This window comes from Mytilus californianus, unplaced genomic scaffold (genome assembly GCF_021869535.1).
Source record: "Mytilus californianus isolate M0D057914Y unplaced genomic scaffold, xbMytCali1.0.p SCAF_7, whole genome shotgun sequence".
In the NCBI taxonomy this organism is placed as follows: Eukaryota; Metazoa; Mollusca; class Bivalvia; order Mytilida; family Mytilidae; genus Mytilus; species Mytilus californianus.
The window spans coordinates 7,561,645-7,577,171 of NW_026262723.1; the positions used below are offsets into that span (position 1 = coordinate 7,561,645).

The 15,527-nt window shown below is 31.0% G+C and overlaps 1 protein-coding gene across 1 annotated transcript in view; it reads left to right on the forward strand.

The window, feature by feature from the left end:
- Positions 1-15,527, forward strand: part of LOC127708185 (uncharacterized) — a 73,143-nt gene that overhangs the window by 26,072 nt on the left and 31,544 nt on the right. The window contains exons 7-9 of the mRNA XM_052213034.1: positions 9,735-9,860; positions 10,488-10,520; positions 14,596-14,721. Coding sequence (XP_052068994.1) covers positions 9,735-9,860; positions 10,488-10,520; positions 14,596-14,721 — 285 coding nt within the window. The remainder of the gene's footprint in view (positions 1-9,734; positions 9,861-10,487; positions 10,521-14,595; positions 14,722-15,527) is intronic.

The window sequence follows — 15,527 nt, forward strand, 5'->3', positions numbered from 1 at the left end:
TAATTTTTTTCTCGACCAAAATATTGTTTTACTCTACGAGGTATTACAGTAAGTAAGTAAGTAAGTAAAAGTAAGTAAGTAAATAATTTGTTATAGTGTCACAATCTAATATACATCATCATATACAATATAAAAATCTTTAAAACAATATTAGATCCCTGCTTTTAAGACATATGAGACACTTTCATCCTTTTCAAAATAAAAGTATATGCTATTATGTAAAATGAATATTTAAATAATAGAAATTTTCATATGATACTAAAATTCCTAAATACTCGTTAAAATTCATTTATACATTCAGTAAAGATTAAAAATTTACAAATTTATCTTCCTACGTTTAAACATAAGATGCAATGTCTTGGCTAATAAAACTTGGGTATCATCGCAGTTCATAATAAACTCAAACTTGTCATCAGAATTAAAACAATTAAAAGAGTTGTTCAGAGCATTTATATAATTAAAAAGTTCTTCTCTTATATGTGAGTTAAAATTACAGTCTATTAAAAAATGTTGTTCTGTCTCTATAGAATTGTCATTGCAGAAAAGACATTACATATATCATTTTCAAATTAAGGCAAGGATTTTGTTTGTGTTTTTACAGTCAAAGAAGTAGTTTTACGGTCGTAGTTTTTATATCGTTAAAAGTGACAGGTGTAAAGGGCATATGGATGTTTATTTTAATCAAATAATTGTACTGAAATATAAAATTCCTTTATTTTGTAGTGGTCACAACTATTGTATAATAGTCACAATCGTATAAAGGTTCAGTTCATTATAAAGATGTTAAAAATCGAACAATGTTCATACGTGACATCGGAATAAACTATTTTTATGATTTTAAAGAAAATGTTTTATTGAATTTTCTCTTGTCATTTTTTATTTTGACATTGCTATATGATTATACACAAGAACGCTCAAATATAGAACATAATCTTCCTTAAAACAAGAGTGCACACGATGAAATGTCTCGCCTGCTTTACTGACCATTGATTTTTTGTTGAAAGTCTTAAAGAAAAAGGTTCAACTAAAAGCATCACAGAAACTAAGGTCAGATAAATGCTTTCAGACAGACATATACACCTTACAATTTTCATATACAGAAAATATAGTTGTCCAATTGCTTATGATAATTGAAAAACAAACCAAAAAAAAAAAAAAAATAACATTGACCAATGAACCATGAAATTGAGGTAAAGGTCAGATGATATCTGCCAGACAGACTTATACATCTAACAATCATTCCATACACCAAATATATTTGACCTATTGCTTATAGTACTTGAAAAACAGACCAAAACGCGAAAACTTAACATTGACCAATGAACAATGAAAATGAAGTCAAGGTCAGGTGAAACCGACCACACTGACATGTAACCATTACAGTCATTCCATACACCACATATAGTTTACATACTGCTTATAGTATTTGAGAAACGGACCTAATTGTAACAGTAAATTTGGTCCGGTAGTAAAATTTGTCCGCCAGACTTTTTTTCCTAGTTAATCAAGTCCATGACCATTATTTTACTAGGAATTTAAGTCCCAGGACAAATTTTCCTAAGTAAATAAGTCCATAGCTAGTAAAATATGTCTGGTACTTATTTTCCTAGGAAAAATTGTCCTAAAACTTGTTTTTCTAGTAATTTTTATTATATTATAAAAATTATTGAAAATAAAAAAAAAAAAACATATTTTCTTAGTTAAGATTGGAAAGTTTCATTAATTTTTTCCTATTAAAATAAAGGACATGGTCGGATGTTATAACCTAGGCATGTTAATGACATGGACATGATGTCCTAGGAAAATTAGTCTGGGGACATAAATTTTATTAAAATATTAATACACAACTCTAAAACAATATTAAAACATAACATTTAAATTTAACTTTCAAAATAAAGGGAATGGACATTTTTACCTAGGAATATTAATAACATGGACATGATTTCCTAGGAAAATTAGTCTGGGGACATGGATTTTATTAAAATAATAATGCACAACTCTTTAACAATAATAAAACATATAAATTGCATTTCCATTGTTTACATGTAAATAAGTTGTTTCATTAAAATTTTCCTTTTAAAATAAAGGGCATTGACGTTTTTACCTAGGAATATTAATGACATGGATATGATTTCCTAGGAAAATTAGTCTGGTGACATGAATTGTATTAAAAATATAAATTCACAACTCTTAAACAAAATTAAAACTTAACATTTAAATTTCCAATATTGTTTAAATGTAAATGATTTGTTTCATTAATATGTTTCCTATAAAAAAGGACATGGACGTTTTTACCTAGGAATATTAATGACATGGACTTGAATTCCTAGGAAAATTAGTCTGGGGACATAAATTACTAACATCGGACTAAAAATACTAGTAAATTCTGTAACCATGGACTTTTTATACTAGTAATATGTGTCCGCCCGGACATATTTTACCAGGACAAATTTATCTCTTACATAATCACGTAACTTTAAACTTGATCATTGATCCATGAAATGAGGTCCAGGTCAGATGAATCCTGTCTGGCGGACATGTAGACGTTGCAAGCAACCCATATACCAAATATGGTTATCCTATTACCAATAATAAGTGAGATATTCAAATGACAAAAAAAATCAAATTGTTTTTCAGGCAGTCGCTTAAACTTGCAAATGAGGTCAAGGACATTGGACATATGACACACGGACACTTTGTAACTTAAGGTTTCTGCATACAAGATATGAAGCATTCAGATCTTCTACTTTCTGAAATATAATGCTTTAGACAAATAGTTAACGCCGCCGCCGCCGCCGCCGCCGCCGGATAGTAGTACCTATATCCCTCATACTGCGACTTTTGTTGCAGGTGAGACAAAAATTACACCCAAAATAAAAAAAGATTAAAAGAAATTGAAAAGATAATGAACTAACCAAGACATAATATATATATTTCATAGATTACAGAAACTAATAATCAGTGAGATAGAAATCCAGTGTACTGACATGAATTAACATGTATTTACAGTTAAGAGCTTTATTAGTATAATTCACATAGATTTATGTCAGTACTCTTGGTATAGTGGTATCATGCATAGCATAAAGAATGTAATGATTTACGATGAAAATACGCACGAGTTCGAACCCTTCATATGAATCTCGTTTTAGAGAGGATAAAAGATCGAAAGTTAAAATTTAAAAGTTATGATATAAAATTAACACAGTGGTCAGTGGATTCTTAAAAATGTATTCTACCGTACGAACAATAGACTGACGTCAGAGAAATGGATTAAATGATAAATAATTAATCAATCGTTGCTAAACAACATGTTTCATGTGATAACTGCCAACGAGATATTACTTTGCATATATTTCACGCATTAATGTTAATCGGCCTTGAGATTCCAAAATTTCTGATTTTAAATATCTGTTTAATCGTCTCATTTGAAAGGCGAACATTATCAATATGAAGCAGACCTTTTAGTTTCGCTAATATCCTCTATTTGAATTTAAATAAATTAGGATAATTGGTAAAGTGCCAATGAGAAAATTATACACCAGGGACCAAAAAACGTAGATATATGCATCTATAGATCACATACGGTCTTAAACAATTAGTAGTCCAATATCGTAAAGAAAGCTATTACAGCAGTTCCAACAAAACATTATTAATGCTAAATCAATAACATTAAACATAAAATGGCAGACAGCAGCATACGACAACAATAGAATAACACTGAGTAGACTTTGGACCGGTACATCAAAATCGGGATATCATAACTGTAAATGAGTTTTCCTCTCCCTAGCATGTGACAGCAGTTGGACAATACCAATTAAGTATTAAGGACAGACTGCACCAATCGGTTGTAAGGTTATTGAACCGCGAGTGATTGCAATATACGTTATCTATTTGTGTGACCAGAACTGTTTTTTAATCACCCTTTTTGCATATTTTCTTTCTAGAAAATGCATAATGAGTACTGAAAACATTGATAAACGATCCAATTCATAACAATAAATAAATGTGTTTTCAGTAGATTATATATAAAAGTACCATTAAACCAGTTTATATAAATAACTGTACATGTGCTCATTTTCAACCTTGAGAAACCCCTTTTCAAAAAGATGCCTATCATTTTTTGCATGTTAAAAAGGAGCCCGTTTCGATCTGTTACCTACCATGTCTTAATTTCGTTTGTCATCGTCTGTCGAACTTGTTTTATTTTTTGGAGTTCCTAATTAAATATAAGAATGTGATATGAGTGCCAATGAGACAACTCTCCATCCAAGTCACAATTTGCAAAAGTAAACCAATATAGGTCAAAGTACGGCCTTCAACACGCAGCCTTAATCTTTAATCATTTTTTTTCTTGTTATCTTTTGTACATTTTATTATCCCGTAGGGTTTTTCCTTTTACACTGATGAACGCAATACGGTGATATGTAGTGATATTATTCCTTGTATTTTATTCGGAATAGAATGTTGCCTTTTTACACGGTTAAATCTTATCCTCATGCGTAGATTCATCGTATGGAAATCATTTCATTTGTGGGTTGGTTTGTTCACAAAAAGAGGGTAAAATGCTATATTCGGAAGTCCCGAAAAACCACAGTATTAAGACGAAAGCTTAGAAGGTGAGAATTGTTTTCAAAACGATGAAACGTCTTGTGGAATGACAGGAAAATATATGATATATGACATGTATTTGTACACTATGTATGAAGCAAGTGGTTCATTCTTGTCAATCAAATGACCCTCGAGTAATGTAACTTATAATATCATTTTTAACAACAAAAATTTTTCAGAGAATGTTATTCATAAAGATACTGTTTGGAGACAAGATGTCTATCATTTTATGCAATCAAAATTTACAATCAACCGAAACATTAAGAAACCTGTGGCCCCACAATAAATAAATGATCAATTCTTCAAAGAAGGTAAATCTTTTAGGGCCAAAATTATGAGTTGGTCCTTTTCCTGCGTGCATAGATGGAAATGTGAGATATACTATAAAACAGCAGTTGGCCAATTAACGACACACAAAATCAAAGACATCTAGATAACACGTGGATTATGGAGAATGGACAAGTATTTTTCTTACTGCTAATTTGTAGTTTTAGTTAAGATTCGTGGGTCCCTTAACCTATAAAGATAATAAGTATATACAGTATATCAAGTATTAAATTTTCAAATTTAAACACCACATGTTTACAACAAAAGTCAGATTTTAACTTTAACAGCAATATATTTCAGTCTTATAGTACGTATTTGTTAGTCTTTAAACTTGACCGATACACTTAAAACTGGAGATGACTCAAACCATTATGAAATAGGGAGATGTAGTATGAATTCCAATAAGACAACTTTCCATCAAAGACCAAATGACGTAGATGTTAGATTGCTTACGTTGCTACATTTGAGATCTCCGAATAAACATTCCACTATAAACTACTTATTACAAAAAAGTGATTTATAAAATCATTATATATGCTAATATATATTTAATTTCCTCGAAAAAATGTTGGGAGCATATTGTTTTACCCGTGTTCGTTTGACAGTCCGTCTTGCAATAGGTATACAGGGTTTATAGTTAGGACTGCAGTTGTTAAGCTTAAACTTGTTAACAATGTACCTGGTATTAGCACACAAATAATGGCAACAGTGGTATACCGCTGTTCGAAATTCATAAATCGATTGAGAAAAAAACAAATCCGGGTTACAAACTAAAACTGAGGAAAACACATCAAATATAAGAGGAGAACAAAGACACAACAGAAACACTAAAATGTTACACACACAGAAAAGAACTATAAGATAACAATAGCCATTTTCCTGACTTGGTACAGGACATTTTAAGAATAAATGGTGGGTTGAACCTGATTTTGTGGCTAGCCAAACCTCCCGCTTTAATGGCAATGTTAAATATAACACTAAAATGAAAAACATTACACGACAGGACTACAATACAAACAAATGGATGAACATACAGGACAGAGAAACGCACAAATAAACAAATTATACAATAGAACATTACGACAAACTAATAGTTATCAAAGGTGCCAGGCCTAAAGATGAAGAGCATTGATGACCCAAAATTCCAAGAAGTTGTGCCAAATACTGCTAGGTTATCTTCACAACCCACACGTTTACAGCATACAGAATATACGATATGTAGAATGTGAATTTTATCCAGATGTTTATTTTCTTTATAATTTTTACAACTAACAGAATGTTTAACCTTTTTTGACGGCTGCATCAAATGTGTCTTTTAGACACAGCTATTTCAAATTGTATTGTATCGTCTTGAAAAGGCATGAAATATTTGCCATTGGACGTTAAGCAACCATTAATCAATCAATTCAAATTGTACCTCAACATCACTGTTTACCAAACCAAATTTTGAAGCACTTTATTTTATTCGTGCATGGATACATTGTTGTCATCACCATTGTCTAGTTTGGTAGGTTTAAGTTGAAGATTCAGTTTTAAAAAATGAAAAGTGCACCCAGTTAGGACGAAATAAAATAAACTCAGTCAAATTTATATGGAATTATTTTGAAATTTACGACAGGGGGATAAAAATAAAATAACAAACACTATTCAGAGTATTTTTTTCAATACCTCTCAATAAAAATTATGTTATTCTGTATTCAGTAACGTCACACGTTTTCTTTCAAGTTCTAAGTGTATCAGTCATTTTAAAGCAATGCATCTAAAACAAGGATGGTGACATATATGTTTATTATACATGCATGGATTCAGTATACAATCCTAGATATAATGTTAGATTTTAGTCTTTCTTTGTATATGCAAACATAGCCATCCATTTGAAAATCTAAAAATCAAAATAGTTAAAAAAAGGCATTTTCCCTATATATCTATGTAAATTTGTCGCCAAAAATGACGTTTTCTTATAAAGAATACACAAACAAAGAAATGGTTTCCCACACTTTTTATTTCATATTCAGATGTAACTTGATTCAAAGTACCAGTGTGCCAAAAAGTTCAGAAATCGGGAGATTTGCTATTCGGTATCGTGTTACGTTAAAAAGTCTAGTCTAGTCAAAAGTAAAATAACAAAAATACCGAACTCAGAGGAAAATTCAAAACGAAAAGTCTCTAATCCAAATGCAAAATCAAAAACTCAAACACATTAAATGAATGGATAACAACTGTCATATTCCTGACTTGGTACAGGCATTTTTGTATGTAGAAAATGGTGGATTGAACCTGGGTTTATACCTAGCTTAACCTCTTACTTGTATGACAGTCGCATACAATTCCATTATATTGAAAACAATGTGTAAACCAAAAAACAGATGTAATAGGTAAAAATATCACAAATAGGGCTACAGCAGTCAACATTGTGTAATAATCTTAATCACTATAAAACAAACAAATATGTAAACAAACAAAAACAAAAAATATATAGACAAAGAACATTGGCAAAACCGAAAGACAAGAATACAAAAATTTACCATAGCACAAATACACAATAGCGGGATTTGTAAGTACCGAACCACTTCAAATGGATATAACCGAAAATAGACTAAACAGTAAAAGTAATAATTTACAAAGGCAAATTAAAGAACACTATAACACGTTATTAAGATGATAAACAACGTCAGTACCTATAATCTATACTTCAAGACCATCGTGTATTATTTGTGAAGTTGATACGGAATATTTATCAACAAGGTCTTGGTATCTTCCGATGAACCTTTTTTGAAACAGGACGTGACGTTCTTTGATATAACCCTGTTTCGTCAACTTTCTGCTTAGACACTGGTGCCGTTTTACAAAGTCTGAACAGCAGCTGCAAGCTCTTGAATACCGAATGAGTTGGGAAATGCATATCCCATATGGCAGGTCAGGTCTATTCTTGGTGAAGCTCTCGTAAAATATTTCTCGCTCTCGAAACATATTTTAATCCCACAAATTATCAACAACGAGTGTCATATGTAGAGGTTTTGAGTATTGTTGAAGTTCGTTCTTCAGAATTAAGAACCACATCATCATGATCATATATATAAAAATAATGTTTCACTTTATAAAATGCAGTAAACTTTTCTGTTGCTCCGTGTTCTTGGGAAATCACTACTATTGCAATTCCCGGCATCTGTAATTTGTCAAAGTCCATTATAATCAGCAGGTAATGATAATCATTTATGTCATGCAAACAACGAAATTTGTTAACTGATTGAAAAAACTGATATCGGTTAATTTAAGTTTCCAGTAAGAAATTTTGAAATCATTTTAAATTAATTAATATTTCTCCGTCAGGCTGAGCCCGGTTTGTTTTTACTGGTGTGGCTTTAATTTTTTCCTTTTGGTTTTAACAGCTATTCAATGCTAGTTTTATGCTTTGTATTTTCAAATATTTTGATTTCTACCATCACTAGAGAAATTTTATTGTCAAAATGCGTACTTGTGCCGTAAAATTGGTACCGTTAATATAATTAGAGTACCGTGTCATCAGTTTCTATAAATGACGGTGATCATTGTCAACTTTGAGATAACCCCATTGAAAAAAAAATGTTTCTTCTATCATTCGAGGCATATGTGTAAGGTATTTGTGTCAATAATTTACCTACCATGTCTAGTTTTCGTTGGTCCTCGCTTGTCAAACTTGTTTTTTAGTGTTATATTCTTAGCTGTAATTAGTTTTTTGTCTTGTTTAACATTGTTTTACATTAAATTATCACATAGTTTTGCTCATTGTTGAAGGCCATGTTGTGTCATATAAAAGAGGGACGAAAGATACCAGAGGGACAGTCAATCGTTTACACCCTTGTCCTTCATTCTTAATGACATATTGTCTCGGTGGAAACTTTTATTATCTATATATGTATTATACAAGATTTTCATCTTTCGTGATCATTTCCGACTTTTCAGTAATTTTCATAAAATGTTGCTGAGAAGAAATGACAAAAGAACATAATGATATAATTGTATCCATTCACTGATAAATTTTATTGTCCTAAACCGCTTTTTAAGCGTTTAGAAATATTTGTTTTTTGTTTTATTTTTATTCAACAATATATTGCTTGCTGTTAACTTTACTTCACTAGTCAAGCATTAAAGTGAAAGGTCTCTTTATTTTTACAAGAAATCCAGGGTTTCTCTCTGTTTATCAATAATACATTACAATTCATCTAAACTATATTATAAATATTTCATTTTCAAACGTAAATAAATAAGTATATATGAAATTCTTATTTATCAATATGTATTATCTAGCTTGTTTGGAAAGAAAAATCTTCCGGAAATAGTTCACACTTTCTGTTACCGATTTCTTATTATTGTATTGATATATTTTTCCTGGTTTGGAAATTACCAGTTTTAAAAGTGATTTAAATATGATTAATATAAGCTATTCACAGATATGTATGAATAAAAATTTCAATATATTTGTTTCGATTCTGAAATAAATTAGTATCTAAATATTTTCTTCTTTTTTATATCGATAAAAAACTGAGGATAACAGATACCGTTATCCACCACTCTTATCGGTGATAGGTAAAATTATTTCTCTAAAGCAGTTCCGGATCTAGAATTTTTATATTTTATTAACATTTTCCTTTTCTTTTTTGCTAGATTATACATTTTCAAACATAAAAATTATTACAACAATTTGACAACTCAAGTAGACATTTATTCTTAGTATGTTTACTAGTTGACTGCATTTTGTAGCTGTACATGAATTCTGCTTTAAATAATAATAATTTTATTTGTGCTATATTTCATTTTAGAAAAAGAGAGTGAGATGCAATATTCGGAAGTCCAACAAAAACGAAAATCTTCAGACAAAGTCGAAGAATGTAAAAACTGTCAACAGAAAGATAAAATATTTTATGGCATGAAAAAAAAAATATATGGCAAGTATTGTATATACTGTGTTTGAAGCAAGCAGTTCTTCTAGCCATTGACTGAAATTAATTTGGCTCGTTCAATTTTCATAAAATTTTGACAAAATATATACTTTGACCCTTTTACAAAATTATTAAAATTTCAAAAATCTTGAACAACACACTTTATCTGAAAAATTTCATTGGATATATAGCAGTTTGACTAACACTAATTTTGATAATTGAGAAGCTTAATATTTCCTTATCAATAGAACGTGATTTTTATAGAGTAATCTCCCTGTAGTGTTATGTACCACATTAATTCACTTCTAATTTATTTCGAACATTTTGATTTCTAACATAAAACGCAATGCTATGGCTCAATAGAGGCAACCGTAAACATTAGTAATACACTTATAATTATATAAATTATTTGTTATAATGAAATAAAGAGAAGTTGCTGAGAGGAAAAGACAAAAGACATTGGCGTTTGTTTTTGTTGCTCTTCTGTGTTTTCGTTCTTCTTTTTTTCCCTCTTATAGTTGATGTGTTTCCCTCGGTTTTAGTTTGTGGCCCGGATTTGTTTTCCCCCGATCGATTTGTGACTTTTGGACAGCGATATACTACTGTTGCCTTTATTTACCATTTTTCTTTCAGAAGTTCGTAAAGAGTTGGAATCTATCGTATATGGTATGTAAAGATATCCCTTTCCTCGACATTTCCATGCACCCTTTTCATCAGACAAGCATATATAACATGTATAATTACGTTGTACTTTTTACGTTACTTAAAGATAAATAATTTTTATAGTAGCATAAAGTTTGAATACACTATAAGTCAATCACTCGACTATATAAACCAATGGAACAAATGGTAAACAACTGTCACATTTGTGACTTGGTACAGACAGTTTTCATAGATAATTGGTGGTTAAAACATGGTTTTATAGGTAGATTAACCTCCCACTTGTATGACATATCCACTTACCCGATAATGTACAAATTATGTAAAATATAAATACAATGGTATACAAAATGAAAGCAAACTTTAAATCCGTTTGCTTCCGAATCATACCCCTGGCCCACCTGCATCAGGAAAGTTCAAAGACAAGAACACGAAAGCTGGTTGCACGAATATCGAACCACGTCAAGAGTCAAAAGACCAAAACGAACATTAAAGTACAGAAACAAATAACAGTAAAAATTAAAAAATTAAATTATACACTCCTTTACCACCTAGAACTTAAGACCATTCTATATTGTTTGTGAAGTAGACACTTATTTTTTTTTTATCTTTTATGTCTTGGTACTTTTAAATAAACCTTTTGAGACAAAGGACGAGACGTTCTTAAACAAAACTATGACACTTTATTTTTGGCTTAAAACCAATCACGTTTTACAAAGTCTGATTAGCAGATGCAAGTTTTTGAATATCGTATGACTTGTGAAATGTCAAACACGCAGGTGAAATTGGAATACTGCTGCTATGGTGAGGAAAATGTTTGATTTTAAAATTTGCAATCGTCTCGTTTTTCGTAGCGCGTGGCACTGGGATGACCATTGTAGTAAAATTCAAAGTAGATAAGCCGACAAAGCTGTATCTCTAGTGTCTTCATTCTCTAGGCCAGATGAATATATTAATGGGAACAAAACAGAAAAGTTTGAATTATTAGTGGAAACAACATCATCAATATACCTATATGTAAACATAAATGACCCAGCTTCCTTGATCTTCCTGTTTTTTTTACACATGTCTGAAGGAACTCCGACTCTTTACACATATCCAAAGGAACTCCAACTCTTATGAAGAAATACAATCGTGTAGGATAGTCGCACTTGGTGCTTATAGGAATGCCGACAACATGCTGAAAAATTATCCATCCCAATTCAACAGATATTTTATCAATGAGAAATTCCAGCAAACGTATCACTTGATCATCGTGTAGAAAGTGTTATCCTAGGGATCATTTGTAACAAAATATGCCAAAATGTATCCAAAACAATATGTTAACTTTTTGGTGGAGAAAGCCATAGGGATTTTTTCTTTAAGACAGGTTTTCATATTTCCATGCAGTTTGCTGGTGTAAAGAGTAGACAAATCGATGGTTTTGATAAAATTTTATTCAAGAGAATGACAGAGATTTAAAATTTGCCAAATGTTTATTTTAGCTAAATTTAAATTGATGTTTCCGAATACCATTGCATACATCATGAATATGAAAAGTATCATGTAAAAAGAAATAGTCGAACCCTGCAGAAACTTGGTGGATGTATCTTATTTTTTTTTAGTTCTATATATTGCATGGAAAACTGACTATTGTTGAAAACTGCATGTTGGTCTCTTTGTTCTATTTTGTGATTGTGTCCATGGATATTGTGATAATTTTATGCATAAATATTCATTCATTTCTTTTCAAATCAATTTAATAATAAGCTTTTAAGGCACGAGCTACAACTAATGAAGAATTCAAAAGAATTTTTAAATTTCCTTAATTGATAGTTTACATGAACAAGAACAAAAACAAATGTTTATGTCTTTAGACACTTACTTGTCCAAATTTTTGCTTCATTATCGTTCCTTCTTGGATGATCAGCTCTTCAAAGTTTGTTTAAGGTTTGGATTCTACAAATATTTCGGCTTCGAGCATCAGTTAACACAGTTTGTTGTCGACATCTTATTAAACACTGTGAAACACGGTGAAATACTGTAAATTAAAAAGTTATTGCAAGATTAGTGTTAAATAAATGCAAATAATGCGTCTTGGTGAGTATCGCAATAGTACGATCTGGCATTCGAATGTCTGATACATATATCTGCATGCAGATTTTCCTAAACATCTCTAATTTTTTGTCCAATCTTCAAAGATCTTAATAATACATGCAGGCACTTCTTTCTGAATTTGCAGTTACTGTATTAAAACTTACATGCATTTCAGTTATCTATGATTGTGGCATGAATCGAAAATAAATAAAGCAAAAACTCGAAAAAGGCATCACAAATCCAAACGTTCACGTTCAATACATAAATGACATATTTTTTGACTAATTTGTTATTTTCGGGTACGAAACGTTGTTTACTCTATCTCTCCTTGCTGAAACAAAACAGAATTTAGCCGATTATTTTGCGAACGACACGGGTTTCCGGAACAAACAGGTTTAAAGAAAAAATTTAGAAAAAGGGTAATTTGAGATTTTTTTTTATTACATATGAGATGCGTCGGATAGAAATCGACCTGATGCAAGTGCAAGTATACATGCACATGTATATGACCTTGATTGATTTTGGAACATTCAAATACGAGATAAAAGATGAATGTTTATCTGTGTTGTAAGGTTCTTATATCAACTCAATTCTTAAACAGTTACAGACTTTGCATAAAGATGTTTTCAACCCGAAATAGCTTAACAGATGTATTGATATTCATTTGCCTCGATCATGTCGATTTCTATCTGACACAACTCATATGATGATTATGATCTTTTTTCTTATGTAGAGTGACAATTACAAATAAGATACAACAGGTGAAGGTGTTCAATAGTTTTGACCATATCATTTAATATTCTTTAAGTGAGTTTAGATACTAGAACTGAATTTACAAAGATGTTGTTATCCATTCGTTTGATGTGTTTGAGCTTTCGATTTTGCCATTTGATAAAGGACTTTCCGTTTTGAATTTTCCTCGGAGTTCGGTATTTTTTTTATTTTATTTGTTTCTCCTTATTTGGGTAGTTTCACAATTTATTAAGGAGAAAAGATCTTGTAGATTTAATTATAGAAATAAGCTTATACGGTAAGTCTATTACTTGAACGCCTTTTGTGCATGTGAAAAAACTCATCATAGATACAAGACTTAAACTTAAGTACGCCAGACGCGCGTTTCGTCTACAAAAGTCTCATCAGTAACGCTCGAATCGAAAAGTTTAAAAGGTCAAATGAATTACGATATTAACAAATGGGGACATAAAATTTCAAAAGGTTTTGCCAAATACAGCTAAGTTTAGCTAATGTTGGGGTAAGAAGTCCTTAGTATTTCGAAAAAGTATATATATATATATATATATACACCGTCAAAATTTCATGTTTGGTTAAATTTCTTCAAAATACTGGTCTGGTCATCTGTTTTGTATATTGCCCTTTCATACTATTTTAAACTGCCAGGTTTTCTTACCTATATTTCGAAGTGCCCCGTGCTGTCTATCATTTGTTTTTTGTTTTTTTTTAGTTTTATATGTATTGTCTATCATTCGTTGTTTCGAAATAATTGGTCTTTTGGTGGGCAATGTATGACAAATATATGTTGAAAAACCTTGCCCGTAATTATAAATTATGTAATTTATTGACCGCTCACGACATGTGTAACGTCAAGGCATATTTTAGCGGCGATCGATGTCTTTCAAAATTACTGCACTTTTCTTGTATCCCTGGTGCTTTCGACTGGAGAACCGTCGTACACAATCATCGCACAAGTTGGCACTCCGAGGCGGGTGGGGAGCAAGAAGGTAAACTGTGGATTATTTTTATCAATAGTACCGCTTAAGTCGACGCAAGGGGCCGTCTTGACCTTGTTGTAGGGTATGAATGATTCGTTCATTGTTGAAGACCCTACATCAACTGTCAAGATGAAGAACAGGAATAAAAGTCCTGTTCATTGATAATTTTCTGTTTTCTATGTATTGTGTGCGATTTTGTCCCATGTACATTTACTCCATATCCTTTCATTTTCTATACATTGGATACTACTTCATTTGTATCACTTTTATTTCAGAAAAAGAGTATGAAATGCAATATTTTAAAAAGTCTAAAAAGAGCAGATATGTTGACCAAATAATAAAATGCGACAGCTGCGAGCAGAAATATGAAACCATTTCTGGAATGAAAGAGAAAATATCTAGCAAGTATTATACACGCTTTATATGAAGGCAGCTTTCACTCGTAAATCAATTTTGATTTCCTGAAATACATGCATGTATGTACAGCGGTAAAGTCAGTACTATTCAGACAATTCGCTTGCAGTAAAATAAGATCTGTTCAGTCTATGTTCTGACGGTTCAGTAATTATTATTCAGCTGTTCCCATCAACATTAAATTGTCTGAAAAGGTACTAATCAGTATTAAATTGACTGCAAACGAAGTTTCTGATCAGGACTGAAATTAGCACAGTGGATTATTCTGAAAATTGAACTGAACATGACTAAACAATTTATTGTTCAGACATTTCAGATTATGTTAAAATTAAAATGACCGTTTCAGACTTGAATTCATTTACTAGAGTTTTTTTTTATCTTGCTACTGATTTCTCGAGGGTTTTTTTCTGGTAATTATATATAATGATATGCAAGTCAATAATGTATGAATCGCAGCGATACAGTGATCGTACACGTAATACAGAAGTTGTCTCTTAACTTCTGTATCACGTGTACGATCACTGTATCGCTGAGATTTATACATTATTGACTTGCATATCATAAAACAGTATACTTTTTACACTTTCAAACATTGAACAGATGCATAGTTCATAAAAACTATAATTATAGTAAATTTAACAAATATCTTAAAATTTTCAGATTACTGATATGTGTCTATTGTAATTGTGTTAGTGTTTTGTGTTTCATACCGTTCGTTTGGTCATTACCAAATGATTTTTACATATTGTTCTAATGTTATGCTGTGTTCATTCTATTACACCACGGTTCCAGA